The sequence below is a fragment of the Diadema antillarum genome, unplaced genomic scaffold (assembly GCF_040938485.1).
Source record: "Diadema antillarum isolate AM-2024a unplaced genomic scaffold, OU_Dant_1.0 scf00000013, whole genome shotgun sequence".
Taxonomy (NCBI): Eukaryota; Metazoa; Echinodermata; class Echinoidea; order Diadematoida; family Diadematidae; genus Diadema; species Diadema antillarum.
This window is the reverse complement of record NW_027270902.1, coordinates 641,085-659,223: the sequence shown is the minus strand read 5'-3', so window position 1 is coordinate 659,223 and position 18,139 is coordinate 641,085. Positions and strand designations below refer to the sequence as shown.

The following is an 18,139-nucleotide window of genomic DNA, read 5'->3' as shown; positions in this document are numbered from 1 at the left end:
ATTGTAATTATGTTATGCACGGGAAAATATTTCATAAAAATGGCGGCGGTATTATTTGCGGTCAATGTGATCAAGCCAATAATGGATGCATAAGTTAATAGTGATTTTAATATGTTAAAAGTTTGTTTCAATCTGCTCTGCTGATATGGAGTGGTACTGAACGGAGAATTGTTCGTGTTTACCAGGGGTGATGTTTCTGTCATGCATGAAAGTGCAAATGAATAGCCAGATATTCCGTAAGTTTCCTTTTGTTTTTGAATATGGGGCGGTGTTTTTGAACGGTTTCAAAGGACAGTTGGGTTTTCAGCACTAATGCCTCTTGTGAAAGTTCACACAGGTTAGTCTATTATACGTATCTACATGTGTGTGCATGTGTGGGTATGGACAAGGATGTGTTTCTATGTTTATAAAACACACGCACGCATAATGTACATGTATGTGACATTATTGTAGTTTGTTTGAAGTATTTTCAGGATTCACATGGCCTGATATGCATGTAAACAGGCATGAGTATGTAGGTAAAAAACATATATCTGCTGGATGCAGAGGTGTATTTGAAAACTGTGTACATGTACATTCTACATTTGTAATTGTAATTGTGTCACGCAGAGGTGCCGTCATTCCCCTGCGTCTCGGTTTGTGCATGACACCGGTTATACAAGTGTACTGTGAAGGGATGATACATGCTAATTGCAATTGTGTCACGCAGAGGTTGGTATTTCTTTTATGGGTGGATATCACTTGGGGTCAGTGTAATCAAGACAATATGGATGCTAAAGTTAATAGTGATTCTAATATTATGTTAAAGGGATAGTACAGTGTTGGTGGAGTTGAAAATTGGGCTTTTGGCTTTTTGTGAGATACCAGGAAGACTCTTGGGACATAGTACAGAGCGTACCATTTTAGGAGGAATTCGGGGTTTGTTCGGTGGGGATCGGGTTTGGAATGGCTGGGGCATCCAAAAGCAGAGTGAAACACAGCAATCGTAATAAAATGTGGGTCCCACACTTTATTGGAATCGCTCTGTTTTGGATGTCTCGGGCGTTTCGGGGCCGGTTTTCTTCGGATAGACGTTGAATTTCTCATGGAATTACATGCTTTTTCATATTTCATAGGAGGTTTCTCATTATCTCACCAAAAAATGTTGGAAACCTGAAATTGGGTCTCAACCAGAACTGTATAATCCCTTTAAGAGTTAGTTTCAGTTTGCTTTGCTGATATGCAGTGACATTGAACAGAGAATTGTTCGTGTTTACCAAGGGTGATGTTTTTTGACATGCATGAACGTGCAAATGAATAGGCAGATATTCCACATGTTTTCCTTTTGAATATGGGGCTATGTTTTTGCATGGCGGAAAGGGATAGGTTGGTTTTCAACACCTGTGAATGCTCACACAGGTTGGTTTATTCATGACTGGGTTGCAAAAGTGTATATCATACATGTATGTGCATGTGTGTGTATGGATATGGATGTGTTATTATACATTATATGTCTATACATACATGTATGCATAATATATACATGTTTATGACATTATATGGTAGTTTTGTTTGAAGTATTTTCAGGGTTCCCTCGACCCGAGATACATGACAGACACGAATACGTTGGTACGAGGCATACGCGGGCTACAGGGGTGTACTAGTATTTGAAAGCAGTGTGTACATGCTAATTTTAATTGTTTCACGCAGAGGTGCCACCATTTCGTGGCATCTCGGTTTGCAAACATTTTTTCTAAGTACTCTGGGGGTAGGTGTTCCCATGGAGCTTCTTTTGGGGTTTTGGGTTTATTTTATCTTTAATTGTTGTTGAGGGGTCGCTTGAGACTCTTCGGGTAAGCAACCGAGTTTTGGTTAGCACGCCCTCTCCCGTGTGTGTTTTGCTATTTGTCTTTTGTAGTCTATTGTGTGTAATTCATTTGAAAACTACTTCCAAAGGTTGTCCTTTTGCACGTTTTCTGAAGGTATATTTACCTAATGCAGGATAATGTAAAATTTATTTCGATGAATTGTCGTGGCCTAGCGAATAGCCAAAAAAGGCAAGATGTTTTGTCTTATCTGAAGTCAAAAAAGTATGATGTTTGTTGTATTCAAGACACTCATTTTATACCGAGCACTGAGGCAGAAATCCGTAAGGAATGGAAAGGTGAATGTTTTCTTTCATGTAATACCTCAAACTCAAGAGGTGTCGCCATATTATTTAAAGACACAATCCCAGTAAAAGTTAATAGAGTTATGATAGATAAAACAGGAAACTTTGTGATATTAGATTTGAAATTATATGAATATAATCTGACATTTATATCTTTATATGGTCCGAATACTGATAAACCTGATTTTTTTGTTGACCTTCAAAAGATTATATTAGAATTCGAAAACCCACATACTATCCTTTGTGGTGATTGGAACTTAGTTCAGGATACAACCCTCGATACATATAATTATGTACATGTAAATAACCCTAGGGCCAAAAAACAATTAGACACAATGAAAAATGATTTAAGTTTATGTGATCCATGGAGAATATGTAATCCGGATGAAAGATGTTATACGTGGCGGCAACAAAATCCCTTTAAACAAAGTAGATTAGATTTCTTTTTGATATCCTCCGAATTGCTCTCTTTAGTTTGTAACACTGATATTTCTTCAGGTTACCGTACTGACCATGCTAAAGTTTCTCTTAGTTTAAATCTTAATGAGTTTAAACGGGGACCAGGGTTTTGGAAATTTAATAATATTTTATTGAAAGATGAAATATATGTTCAGAAAATTAAACAAATTATAAAAGATACAATTATATTTTATGCAAAGGGAAATGTCCAGTTTGATCACAGTGACAACGTAATTGGTGAATGTCAGCTGACTGTTAATGATCAGTTATTTTTTGAAACTTTAATGATGATAATACGTGGGGAAACTATTTCTTACGCTTCTTATATTAAAAAGCAAAATATTGATAGAGAAAAGGAATTGGAGAAAAATATAGAAAATTTAGAAGAAAAATTATTACTGTGTAATGATAAAAGCGAAATATTAGATGAAATAAATAAACAGAAAGAAGAATTTGAAATATTACGCTTAAAAGAAAATGAAAGAATCGCAATGAGAAGCAGGATTAAGTGGATGGAATTAGGAGAGAAGCCCTCAAAGTATTTCTTAACCTTGGAAAAACAGAATAATGTTAATAGACAAATTCGTCAGCTCTTTTGTGAAAATGATATTATTATGAATCAGTGCGATATACAGAAAGAAGTGTTTAAGTTTTATTCCAGTTTGTATGAAGAAAAAGAAACCACAGATGTAGATTTAGACTTATTATTGTCATCTTCTGACATACCAAAACTATCACAACAAATGTCGTTATCATTAGAAGGTCCCTTAAATGAAGAAGAGGTATACTCTGTGTTAAAAAATATGAAATGTAATAAATCTCCCGGATTAGACGGTTTTACCGTGGAGTTTTATCGTGTTTTTTGGAAGGAAATAAAATCTTTTTTGTTAAATTCCTTAAATTATGCTTATTTTTCAGGACAAATGTCGGGAGCACAAAAAATGGGAGTAATCACATTAATTCCAAAAGTAAATCAACCCCGACAGTTTTTAAAGAATTGGCGTCCAATTTCTTTATTGAATGTAATATATAAACTGGCATCTGGTTGTATAGCAAACAGATTTAAGACATTTTTATCATATTTGATACATGGAAATCAAACCGGATTTTTGGAAGGTCGATACATTGGTGAAAATATTCGTTTACTGTATGATATACTTTTATATACAGAGTTACATGATATACCAGGTTTGTTACTTTTAATTGACTTCGAAAAGGCTTTTGATTCTGTGTCTCATAAGTTTCTTTTTAAAGTTTTAGATTTTTTTAACTTTGGCCAATCTATGAAAAAATGGGTTCAGTTGTTTTACAACAATGCTACTTCCAGTGTTTTAGTGAACGGTTATTTTACAGATAGATTCAAAATAGAACAGGGCTGTCGACAAGGAGATCCCTTGTCACCCTACCTTTTTCTGTTGGTCAGTGAAATTCTTGGAATTATGATTAGGCACACAAATTCTGTGGTTGGGTTGCAAATTAATGAAAAAAATTTTAAAGTATTACAATACGCAGATGATACACTTTTAACACTTAACGGATCAGATCAAGATCTAAAAGATGCTCTTGAGATTTTTGATACTTTTGCTAACATATCGAATTTAAGAATTAACCCCAGAAAGACTAAAATAATATGGATAGGAAAGAATCGGAATTGTAGAATTAAATTATTGGAAGATTGTAATTTTGACTGGATTTTTCAGGGTAGGTACTTTAGGTACCTGGGAATAGAATTTTCAGTTAAATTATATGAAATGGTTGAACAAAATTATTGTGAAAAAATGAAAGATATTACAAACACAATGACCTCCTGGTCTAAACGATCACTTACTGTTTTAGGAAGAATTACTGTAGTTAAATCATTATTGATGTCAAAATTAAATTATTTGTTGTTATCACTTCCTGAACCAAATTTTAAAACATTGACAGATATAAATCGTTGTTTTTATTCGTTTATATGGGAAAATAAACCTGATAAAATAAATAGAAATCAAATGTGCCAGCTATATTGTCATGGTGGTACTAAAATGATTGATATTTTCATGCATGCTAAATCTCTTAAAATATCCTGGATCAGAAGGTTTATTTGTGATCCGCAGACTGAAAATTATACGTTCCACATGTTCCGTTCTTTCTTGCCCCAACCAGTATCGTTTCATTTATTTATGGGGTCACTGTACTACAAAAAACTTGCCAATGTAATGTCTAATGATTTTTGGAAAGAGGTACTTCTGGCTTTTTCAGAATTTTTACAAATCAATACAAATGATAATTGGGCAAGCCAGCCTCTTTGGAATAATCCTTTGATTAAAATGAATAATAACACTGTATATTTTAAGTCTTGGTGTGAAAAAGGTGTACGTTTTATAAATGACTTGTTAGATAATGATGGAAAATTTCTTTCATATTTTGAATTTCAGAGGAAGTTTGATATACAAACTAACTTTCTTCAGCACGGTGGACTGTGTAATTCTATCCAATCATTTGCAAAAAACCGCATGTCGAAAATAGCAGACCCTTTTATTCCTCATGGTTTAAATGTAATACTGAAACATAAGAAAGGTTGTTCTGATATTTATCAAACGTTGTTAAGACACACGTCAAAACATTGTAACAGTTTTGTTAAGTGGAGTAGCATGTTGGATCTTGATGATGAAACATGGTTTTTATACTGTTTAATTCCTTTTGAATCAACTATTGATATTAATATGAGGTGGTTTCAATTTAAGATTCTCAATAGAATATTATATATGAAAGATGCTCTTTTAAAATTTGGTTTTGTAACAGATAAAAAGTGTACGTTTTGTAATGACAGTGAGGAAACCATAATGCATATATTCTGTTCATGTCCTTATTCAAATAATATATGGAATAAGTTTGAGCGATGGTTACTTTTGAAGATAGATAAACAAATTGTATTTACAAACCAACACAAGTTATTCGGATTATATGGTCTCAACAACAGTGCATTAAACTGTATGATGATTGTTATAAGAAGAGAAATTTTTTCAGCGAAATTAAAAAAGACCGTTCCGTCATTCGAACATATAATATCTGAGATAAAATGTTATTTTGAGATGGAAAAATGTATAAGTCAAATGAATAGTAGAGAAAAAACTTTTGTGAAGAAATGGGCTTTATTCATTAAGTGCTTTTGAATATTAAAATTGCATGATATTCATAGTGTTTTCAGGGTTATTTCTGCCAATAAAATAAAAAAAATGATATAAGTTATATGTTATATGTACAAGTGCAGTAGGCCACTCTTTGTCGATGTTTTGTATTTAAAAAATTATTTGTAAATGTGACTTTCTGAATATGTGTATGAATAAAACACCCTGTGGAAGGGAAAAAAAAAAAAAAAAAAAAAGTCCTTAAATTGAAATTTTGCCTCACTCAATGCATCGCTAAGGCTCAAGTTGGCACTGTGAACTCGGTTATCCTTTATCCTATTCCTAAGTCACACCTATTAACCCCACGACCCACATCTTATCCAAAGGAATACAGGAAGATTGTCCACCAGACTGTCGTAGAAAAAAAAAAATGTGTGTTTACACCGCCCTCATCGTCAGGCATAATGGTGCGCCTTGACACTTCGCTTTCACATCTTCGGTGTCAACGAAATGCAGAGCACGACCAGAACCTCTTTCGTCCTGCTAGTTAATGAATGATGTATCTGTTTGTCGGACGGGAAACCCGCACGGATGCGAAATACAAAGGTCGGAGACAAAATTATAAAGGTCAACGCACGATGAAAATAATCGCTAAGGCACATCTCATGATAGCAGCAAAACAACAATAACGGTTCAATGGAGGTTTCGGAGATAAAGTGACGTCTTTCAAACTGATCAAATTATGAATGTACAGAAAGCTAGTTTTATTTTGAATTCATTCAAAGTCATCTGACCATGACGTCCAATACCACTAACAGAAGCATCAGTGGCGTTGTAGATGATAATAAGTCGTCTCATACGTGTTGAATATTTTATGTCTTCCCATCTGTTACGATTTGGTCTAACTTGTAACTGATCTACCGCTTTTGATTTCAGTCAAAGAAGATTCCACGTTTCTGAAAATGTCCTACATCTCTTTAGCCTGATTGGACTATCTAGCAAAAGCTGCTTAGCAATCTTTCTCTATAGGCCTACGCCATTAGCAATACCAAGGAGCCATATTTAACGCATAATTATGCGTGTCGCCGGGGAGGGCGGTGTTTGGGTTCTCCGTAAATGTGTATTTACTATTACAATGTTATTAATGCTCTAAGAATTCGCCCTTTCCTCTTGTGCTCAGTCCGACTCAATTTCTAAGTTGACGATGTTCTAAAAGGTATTTTCTTCCAAGTATTGGATGTCTCACCTCCTCTGGCACGGTTCGTGGCTTTGCACGTTGTCTGCCAGCAGCCCTCTCTCTCTTTAGAAAAAAATAAATAAAATCAGGAAGCGCGCAGACATGATGTTGTTCCAAATCCATCTCACCCTTCTTTATGGAACCGAGATCTTTGCTCGTTAGAGGTCTCTCCTCTCAAAAAACCTGGGAGGGTGACCCGCTTCCCAACATTGCGATACAGTCTGAATCGACTACTGACAGCTAATGACGGTTTAATTGAAGACTGTCATTCCAAACTTTGCAAGAAATTAGTGTATTTTAGGGACGTGAATGGGGGTTTCCAATATTATTATGCGTAACGTTGAATTTTACGACAGGTCTCCTTGACCTAGAGTGCCTTTATTTTGGCTACTGCATAGCTGTGTAATGTTCGGAAAAATGTAGGGCCTAGTGATAAGCTGACGTCTTATGTGTTCAACAGGTAATGTATCGCTGGCTCGTGAAACTTTCAGTGAGTATATTTGAGGGATGACCGAGTCATAGGCCTCAGATGGATTGCGTGATGTTGATGCACGCAGCGACCATTTTCCACAATGTTGCTATGAAAACAAAATAGACAGAGCGAAAGTCCATAAACAAGATGACAAGAATCTCGAATCTGTGTTTTGGACAAGTGCGAAATGAACCATCTGAATGCTATTGTGTTCATCTAAATGATAACTGGGTTGTTAGACGCGTCCTTATGCAGACAATGACGGGTGCGAGTGGTTTCTATCTAGACTGAAGATAAATTGGTCCAATATCCGCCGTAAAGTAGTTACAGTGAATGTAAATACGAATCCATCATTTCCCGAGTTGCTGCCCTTATCTTCCTGTCGGCAAACTCCATCTAGCGGTTATTTATGCACGCCTTATTTCCGATTCGTAAATCACCGGGAATTTGATTTATTCTAAATAGACGGGGTGGATCGAGTAAACCCTCGCGATGTCGTCGTTCTGCGCAATGTCATGGCCATGGAACTTTTGCCTGTTATGGCGGCGCGATTTACGGTACGCTGTATACTCGCAGGGAGGGAAAGTGGGGGGGGGGGGGGGTATGGGAGGAGTTGAAGATGATGACATTTAATATAATGGGAGAAGGGAGAAATAGGGGAAGTGGGAAATGAGGAAGCAATGTGCAAAAACCAACACAGGTAAAGCCTGGGTAAAGCATACATCGAGAGCTCTCAGTAAATCGACAAGTGAGCTTTATGTATTGGTGACACATGCCTTCTATAGCTGTGGATGTATAAAGGAGTAGGTCCTATGTCTTCATAGGGCCTACTCAGTTCGGTGAAAAAAAATGCTTTAAAACATCTATATTCTATAAATTGCTCACTTTAAGTCCATTTTCGACAAATACTCAACTACAGTGTACATAATTTTATGTCATATTTTGCCTTATTTACTTCATATGAACATGACCGTTTTACTGAAATTTATTGAAGACGAACTGATGTAGATTATTATTTATCCAGTCGAAGTGTAATTTGTGTAATCTCCAAAATTCTTATAAATCACAAAACTGGAACGGAAACTCACATCCTGCGACGTCACTCGCCGATAAACAGGAGAAGCTGATTGTCCTACTGATTGTTAATTGACGAAACGTCGCACGACGTAAGTTTCCATTACAGTTTTGTGATTTATAAGAATTTTGGAGATTATTGAATTTTATATGAACCTGAATACGGTTTGCACCTACTCATCACAGCAGCTCGAAGGAGCTATTGTGGCTCGATGGTTAATGCTACAGACTATCAGTCATGAGGTAACGGGTTCGCGTCCCCTTGAAGCAAGTCTTGGGCCCGTAGGCAAGGCACTTCACCCTGAGTCCCATGGTTGCTCGTTTACAAGCACTCATTGCTTCCTTTGCAGCCGCGCTAAACAAATCACGATCCGAAGTCAATTTAATAAAAGCAGCGCTAAGAGGTTCGAAGGGCGCCAGTGGTAGGAGGCTGTTGTAGGCGACACACTAATAGCGACTACTAAAGCAATCACACTCCATTTCTCAATCCCAATATCGACATTAAAGATAATTCAATGATGAATGGATGAAAGGGGAGAATGACAGAGGGAAAGGCAGATTTCATGCAACGAATGTTTGTGTGCGTGTGCTTTCTTTTAATATGTGTGTAGCACGTTGTGACATCTGTTTGATGATGTCAAATACTTTTAAGAATGACGAATAGAAAGACTAACGACTAGAAGTTGTCATCCTACCATGGACTTCGATTCCACTGCACGTACCTTAAATGTTTTCTTGTTGGTTGTGAATTATCAACAGCAATTTGGTAAGAAATGATAATAAAAAGCTTAGTGAAAGCAAACTGGTTTAAAATGTTTCATTTGCATAAAAAAATCATGAACCCAGGCTAGAGTCCTTACCCTTCTGCCCGCCTCATTGTTGTGTAAGTTCATGAGTTTCCTTCCCATGCTGACTCGCGCCTTCCTCTCGCGTGCGTCGACGAAGATCTGCGAGAACTGGACGCCGTACGCCACGTTATCAGAACATCCCGCCCATACGAAGCCATCGGCGCTGTTACCATCCACGGTTCGGTCGCATCCGCACTGAAACATGAGATCAAATGACAATTTACCAAACACGTGACTTACCTCAGAATAAAGAGAGGTGAGAGACTGCCGTATGTATCACTTAAATCTACGCGAATGGGATCGCCAAGTTATCACGTAATTTTAGATGTCGTCTTCTTATGGGAGGGAAATAATATTTTCATGAATGTGAGACTGTCACTTCGAACTAGCGTCGCGTCTCTTTAATTCATTTCCTCTCTGATTTCGAAAGGTATTGGGTTTTTTCGTAATGATATACATAGTGATAAATGATATACAATTGACAAACATATTATATACAGAGCTGGTTCATTTTATTCATAAAGCTCGCCAATGATTGCAGAAAATGGACATTTCGGTATCACTTTGTGCAATTAAGGATCACTATGTCCCATTTCTTAAGGAAAATCATTTAATCTTTCGTTACGTAAGGAAATTGAAGGAGAGAAGTGCAGAATAAAGAAACTGACTTCAGAGGAGGAAAAATAAGGGTCTATTTTTTACCTTTTCAAGTTCCCCGCTGCTGCAGCCGCTGGTGACAGCATGGGCCACACCCGCTGACGAGATGGCACTGACGAAGGCTGCTTCCCTAGTACCTGCACGACCACAAGTCAGAGATAAAAATGGTTGCCATGATTACTGGTGGCCAAACAATCATTTTTTAAAAGCAGTTCAGCAGAAACTAGAAAAGCACTCTGCAGGCAAACCTCAAATACACGCAGCCTGAACTCCCAAGTTCATTGACCCTACCTGCCAAAATGTCAAAAATCCTTCATAAATTCCCCCAAAATTCTCGGATCACTACCAAAAGTTAATCGTTTGGTACTTGTGTCATTCTCAACCTTTCCTGCAAGTTTCATTCCAATCCGTTAACTACTTTTTGAGTTATTTTGCACACAGACAAACTTACTAACGAACAAACACACAAACCAACGGTAGCGAAAACATAACCTCCTCCCTTGGCGGAGGTAATTACAAAAGTAAGTGCAGTCAAACCTGTCTATAGCGGCCATCCAAAGGAGATGAAAAGAGAGGCCGTTAATGAAAGGGTGACCGCTATAGACAGTTTCTCTGACATTTCGTGTGTATCACATACAATAAGTCATGTACACGTGTGTATAACTATGGTAGTCACGTGTTTCACGCACTAAAAACAACGCCGCTTTCACGAGTGCATGACTCTGCCTGAATGGCGGGAGAATGTAGCCGTGGTAATCTTTGAACTGTTCGTCACGCGTGACCGACATGGCTGCAAAGCACAGCAAAAAAACAAAAACAAAACGAAAACAAAACAAAACAAAACAAATTAAAAAAAGACAAAAAACAACGAACAAACAAACAAACAAACAAACAAAAACACCCGGACTTCTTGACTAGCAGAGAAGCTCAGCCGCATGGGTCTGTGGCCGCTATACGCAGGTTATTATCTCAAACAAGCTACAAAATGGAGACCTCGGGCACCATAGACAAGTGACCGCTATGAACAGGGTCCTTTTCTCCTGGGGGACCTTTTAGATGACCGCTATAGACAGGGGGCAGCATAGAAAGTTTTGTCTGTATATTAACTGAACAACACGTGAAAATTGACTTTAGTGACTATAGATGGGGATCAGAAAGGAAAGTTTTGATCTAGATTGGGCCTGAGGAAATGTGGAATTTTTCACGTGTTTTCAGGTAACAGTGACATTTGTTACTACCATAATTTATGTGCAAATTCGCTTAGATGATGATGTCTCCGAATCTCCCATATGTTTGTTCTTTTTTTTCACGAAAACACAAAAATCATGTTTTTGGTCGATGATGCAGCAACAACAATCCTGAAAATCATCATGGGTAGATTAACAAAAGTCGTTTTTATGTCATATCACTACATTTATTATAGGAGCTTTGGTGAAGATTTGCACATAGAACATTAACTGTAAACTTGAGTCTATGACGTCATCGCCTCATGCATTTACATATTATGCATTTGCTGCTAACATGCCTGTTTCGTTAAAACATCTGAAAGTTAAAAATTCCGAAACTTAATTATCTTGGTCAAATTTTATTTTGAGATTTACCATTCTGTTTGATCAAAATTGTACTCTGCTCTTTAAAGCCAACCGTGACATGGTGTGATGATATGTGAAAAAAGTTAAGTATACCCAGGAATATTAGCGCTTGATTACTAATGATAGACAGCAATGCCATTGAAGTGAAGAACAAACTAATCCTATTCTTCATTCATGGTCCATACATTTTCATCTTGTCGTTATAATGCTTCCTTCTCCTCCTTGCTCCAACTTCTTTTCTTCCACCTTGTCTTCCTTCTCTCCTTATTCTTCCCTATTTCTTCTTCTTTCTCTTCTTATTCGTCTTCTTTTTCTTCTCCATCATCTCCTTCTCTTTCTTCCTCTTCTTTTTCTTTCTCATTTCTACTTATTTTCACCTCTTTTTCATTATTCCGCTTTCTCATGTTCTTTGACTAGTACTTCTCCACCTTCTTCCCCTCTTCGTCTTCTAATTCTTCTTCTGTTCTTCTTTTTTCTCCTCTCTTTCATCTATGTTCTTTACTTTCACCTTCTCTTCATATCTTCGTTTCTGAGCTCTCCTTAGTGATGAACCAGATGGGAGAGTGTTCAGAAACTAAAAAACAATGAGCTAAGACACCAAAAAAAAAAATGCGTGAACGAACTAAAGCTTTAATCGTGTTTTATTCTCCAATGCCGTCGAGACCAAAGCAAACGACTTTGCATCTGGCCAGCAATCATATTATAATGGACGCATTGAAATTCAAACGCCTTTCACCACTTTTCCCCCTTTCACTCTCTGCCCGGTCAATTTCTCACCAAGACTGTTGTTCCGCATGTCGATGCTGTTCATTGCTTTTGTGGGAGTAGTCAGGCTTGTGTACATTATAGTTTGGTCACGTTTAGTAATTTCTCTGTATATATATTACTTGTCAATTGTCAGTCCGCAGTCTCAATGTCATGATCCGAGCGCAAATATCTATTCCCAAGACTTAAAGTCAATGACCGGACGGATGAAACGATGTACCACTTAACTGGGAGAGAAAGAAAAACTGGACCACCTATTGAAGAAATCAAGATACAATCTAGAGATGTCTTTGTCATGTTTAATTTGACGACAGAAATGAACACTCTAAAGGAAAACAAAAGTTTCATGGCGATGGAAAGACACGATAATACCTTCGTCAGACATTTCTCCCTCTCTTTCTCTTAACGTTAATTTTCCGCCAACTTTTATCGGGGTTAACATCTTGTACCTCCAGCTTTCAGCACGTCGAAATATCCGAACTCCACCAGGAGTTCGGGACTCGGAATGAGAGAGAGAACGTGCTCGGAGTGGGGTTGCACATCGTTGCCATAGCTGCAGAAAATCAGTGGATGCCTTCCCATGTGTGGATATTATAATAGGTAAAGCCCCTACAACCTGTATATTCAAGGAGGAACTACGCTCGCCTAGTACGTCATTGGTATATTCAAAGGCTGTATAATCGTGTATAAATTTAACGCAAAATTTGCGGCCCATCTTGGCGAGTGCCTAAAAGCAACGAGCAATATTTACATTTTACTCTTTTAGGAAAATATGTTGCTGCAAGTGCTGTTTGACTATAATCAGCACAGATCTTGACACCCTACCCCCCCCCCCCAAAAAAAAAAAAAGTTTCTGTATGCCTGGTGTCTCGAGTGATTTATTATGAAAGACATACCGGTAGACCAAGAACATTATTTTGGACATTTTAGCGTTTCAATAGGTTGACAATATTTATCAGAGAGAGAGAGAGAGGGGGGGGGGAGGGAGAGAGAGAGAGAGGGGGGGGGGGGGGGGGAGGGAGGGAGAGAGGGAGAATTTAACTGAGTGGGTATTTGCCAGGATAGTTGCGATAGATGGAGAACTTTAAAAAGCGATCATGACTTTAACATGTTTAAGTTCTTCTTTGTTCATGCCTCGCGGGTGTAGAAGTTGAAACAACTGCAGGAGCCACCTCGCTGGATGCACATGGTTTTTTTTTTCATAATTATGTTGGATACGGAATATTGTTTATTGCATGATTGATTAAGAATACAGACACGTTGAAAAAAAAACAACAACGCATAATCATTTTCAAGCAGGCAGGAAATATGGGTTTTCAGGTAATCTCCATCAGAAACGAGATGATCCCTATTCCATAGATTTTGATACCACGTGGCATACACGCCATGTTTTTTTTCTTAAAGCTCCCTTGCCTTTGTCTGTGATGTCACGCAGATGCTTATTTGTTGTAGACTTGCAGGTAATTCATAAAGTTTACGAAACGTTTGCGAAATAGTTAACAAATTCTGGCAAATTATCCTCGTAATATGTCTGCACACATTTGTCACCTTATAAAGATGGGTGGATTTTTTTGTTCTTCAGAAATTGACCAAGATCTTGGAATGATGTGGGCCCTACTTGTTCATTGGTAATCTATCACGTGGTCATGCCTTTAGAATAGCCATTGATTCAAATGGTTCACGAATATTTCAAGAACTAGATCGATTTCGAGATCATCTCTAGATTTCGAGATCAGCTATTGATTTCGAGACCAGCTCTAGATTTCGAGATCAGCTCTAGATATCGAGATTTCGAGACCAGCTCTAGATTTCGAGATCAGTTCTAGATTTCGAGATCAGCTATATGGAAATTTCGAGACCAGCTCTAGATTTCAAGATCAGCTCTAGATTTCGAAATCAGCTATAGAGACATTTCGAGACCAGTTCTGAATTTCGAGATCAGCTCTAGATTTCCAGATCAGCTCTATGGAAATTTCGAGACCAGCCCTAGATTTCAAGTTCGAGACCAGCTCTACATTTCAAGATTTCGAGATTAGCTTTATGGAAATTTCTAAGCCAGCTCTAGATTTTGAGATCAGCTCTAGATTTCGAGATCAGCTGTTGATTTCGAGACCAGCTCTAGATTTCGAGATCAGCTCTAGATATCGAGATCAGTTCTAGATTTCGAGATCAGTTCTAGATTTCGAAATCAGCTATATGGAAATTTCGAGACCAGCTCTAGATTTCGAGATCAGCTATAGGGAAATTTCGAGACCAGTTCTGAATTTCGAGATCAGCTCTAGATTTCCAGATCAGCTCTATGGAAATTTCGAGACCAGCTCTAGATTTCAAGTTCGAGACCAGCTCTACATTTCAAGATTTCGAGATTAGCTTTATGGAAATTTCGAAGCCAGCTCTAGATTTTTAGATCAGCTCTAGATTTCGAGATCAGTTCTAGGGAAATTTCGAGACCAGTCCTTAATTTCGAGATTAGCTCTAGATTTCAACATCAGTTCTAGATTTCGAGATTTCGAGACCAGCTCTACATTGCGAGATTTCGAGATCAGCTGTCATATGGATATTTCGAGACCAGCTCTAGGTCTCGAGACTTCGAGACCAGCTCTAGATTTCGAGATTTCGAGACCAGCTTCAGTTACGGAAAAGACTACCATCAGTAATCGGAGATGACTCTGAAAGAGACAGGGAGAGAAAGAAAGAAAGTGATCTCGGATATTTGGCTCCATATTGAATCTAACTTGGCGAGAATATCTTGAGCTCGTAATTTATGTTTCGATGCCATTGGTAGCAAAGAGTCAAAACGATTTTGCGAGGAATATGTATATTAAAGGAGAATTGCTTGAAAATCTAAAACTGAACTGAACTGAAAGGAACTATGGAGTAATACCAATCACACAATGCTGCGTCATGAAACAGAGCAACAGGCCAGAAAAAAAAACTAAAAAGAAAAATAAAGTATCACTTTTGAAATTGATGGAAAATGGTCGAGGCATAATGATAAGATCTGTGTGTTTGGTGGATGTATCTCATTAATGATGCAATTGTTGAAGTAGCCATTAGCAGCGAAAGTATTAATGATGTTGTTTCTTATGATAGTACTCCATATCGGTCAAATCACAGTTACATACACACCCTCATCTCACACAAATCAATGTTGTAGACATCTGCAGTCGAACCACTTTGTGTTGAGTCCAACAAGACTAGTCAAGCTGTAGAAGCAGAATTAAGCTTGTCGTTGACCGACTAACCCCCAGGATCATCATAGTTACGAAATACAGGGAACCTCGTCTAAGTCGAATCCAGAGAAAATCAGTGGAACCAAAGAAATCCTTCGCTTACATGAATTTTTATTTACACAATGAAATTAGCACATGTTTATAACCAGAAGGATAGAACATTTCTTCGACTTCGCGAATTTCTCGCCTTGTGCGAGGTCGACTTCGGCGAGGTTTTTAAATTTGAATTTGAAAAAAAAAGAAGACGATGTAATAAGGTTTATCTGCATTATCGTCCAAATATTGCACGCGCACTGAATGTTTGGAGACAGCATTGCTCAAACCATGGACCTAGCAAAAAACAAAGAGAGAGAGAGAGAAAGAGAGAGAGAAATTGAGATCTTCATAGTTTTGAACAGGAGTGGAGAAGTCCCAAGTTCAATCGACACACACGTGTGTTGAGTTAGGTTGTTTGCGGATGAAGCCATGGATCCAGAACGAAACGATCGACCTGTTGAATGACGCCTGGGGATTGGATGTTACCATGCCATGAAGACAGAATGCATTTTTTTTCTGTCCTTTTAAAAAGGGTAATAAAAAAAAATGGGAGCATAACTCCATAGTTCAGTTTCGGTGGGGATTTTTGTATCGTGGATAAACGATTTTTTCCTTCTAACTGCTAGCGCATGTAGAACTAATGAAGACGCTGTGTAGGGGCAAAATGAGGTATAAGCAAAGTGTTATTTTCCATACGTATTGACTTTTGATTGCGAAATGTCAGATTTTAAGCCTTTGTTTGTGTGGTTGTGGATGTTATTTGCAATATCTGGAGAATTTTGAGGTCTCGATGAAAAATAACAGACCCGCCACTGGGCAGTTGACACACAAGCCTTGAGAACATTAGTTTCCGATCCCTCCTTGATAGTGTTCAGAAAAGGTCAGAACTCCCTAACCTCCTCCTCCAAGACAAGACAATAGGGCTTTTTACACTTGTAAAATTTTGCTTAGCCCCGGACCAACGGTGGGGCTAAGGGGGGGGGGGGGCCCTAGCCCCACCGTTGGTACGGGACTATCCTTCTTCTGTTTACACTCGTTTTTGCCAAAGTGGGCTAGCCCCACCGATAGTACGGTACTATCTGGCCCTGCAAAATAGCAGGGGTTAGCACCGCAATTGCGGTGCCAAGCAAGTGAGTGTAAACAGAACGAAAAAATAATCCTGGGCTAAGCGACGGAGACGAAGTCCGACCCTCACTGACCAATCAGAAACGAGGTAATCAAGTGCTGCCGGTGCGTGCGTGTACGTGTACAGTACACAGCGTAATTATGAATATTCATGTGGTTTGGAAAGTCCGGGGCTAAGAAATACGAGTGTAAAAAGGTCAGTTTTCTCCTTAGCCCCGGACAAGAGATAGTACGGGACTAATTGGCGAGTGTAAAAAGCTGAAAAAAATTGGTACGGGACTAACGATAGTCCTGGGTCAGAGAAAGTCCGGGGTTAAGAAACACAAGTGTAAAAAGCCCTATAATGAACCGCTACAAAACAACACGAATCTTCTTTTTTTTTTGTTAAGGGGTCTTAGGTATACAGAGGAAATTCGTTTTACTACTTTTCTTTCGCACGTCCTGTTTCGTTTGTTGTTGTTGTTGTTGTTTCTCTTTCTTAATGCCGGTATCAGACAGACTGGGTTTGGAAATTTACAATTATAGTGTTGAAAGTTGTATTCCTACATCTTAGACAAATCTGAAATACATCTTCCTCGCAAAACCATTCTAACTCTTTACTACGAATGAAATCGAAACATATTTGAGCTCGAAGTATCCTCTCCAACATTTACTCGAAATGGAGGCAAATACCAGAGATCATTTCCTTTCTCCCTCTTTCTTCCAGACTTTTTCATATCATCTCCGATTTGATTTGCGACAGACTGGTGGTAGTCTCCTCCGTGATTGGAGCTGATCCATTTCCCGAACAAGATGGGGGTAATACTCCACTCACTGGTGGTGACAGGTGGAAGACCCGTGTTCATCTCTTTGCAATAAAGGCTGTAAAATAGAGAGGAAAAAGTAGCATGGGAGCAATCAAGATTCTAAAGCAGTTCAAAGCCACGTAAGAGTCTTTCCGGAAATGATCACGAGATTGTGGCGGTTCGCTCTATATCATTATTGCAGAGAACCTAATATTTATCTCGTTTCCGAGCTGAGCTCATGGAGATGATATCTTGATAGCCGCGAAAAAAAAAGTGTTTCCCCGTCGTAGCAGACAACATTCGTGTCACCGTTCTGACAGTTTCCGAACACTCTCAAAGAGGGATAAAGTATAATAAACTAACGTTCTTAAAGCTTGAATTTCAACTGCCTAGTGGTGGGTCCATTATATTTGTCGAGGTACAAACTAAACACCAGCAAGGAGGGGATGTAACTGCTCCGCTTTCTCGAAAGAAGCGACATTAGAAGAATAGAAGGAGGAGGAATACTGAAAAGACATAAATCAAGAAAAGAAAGAGAAGTACCAGGAGGAAGAAAAGAGAAGACAGTAAATTAGGAAGAAGAAATAAATAGGTAGA

General features: G+C 38.3%; 1 protein-coding gene across 1 annotated transcript in view; it reads right to left on the bottom strand.

Annotated features, from left to right (window-relative positions):
• Positions 1-18,139, bottom strand: part of LOC139721521 (protein Wnt-4-like) — a 52,227-nt gene that overhangs the window by 10,746 nt on the left and 23,342 nt on the right. The window contains exons 2-3 of the mRNA XM_071632840.1: positions 10,052-10,143; positions 9,362-9,544 (exon numbers count right to left, since the gene is read on the bottom strand). Coding sequence (XP_071488941.1) covers positions 9,362-9,544; positions 10,052-10,143 — 275 coding nt within the window. The remainder of the gene's footprint in view (positions 1-9,361; positions 9,545-10,051; positions 10,144-18,139) is intronic.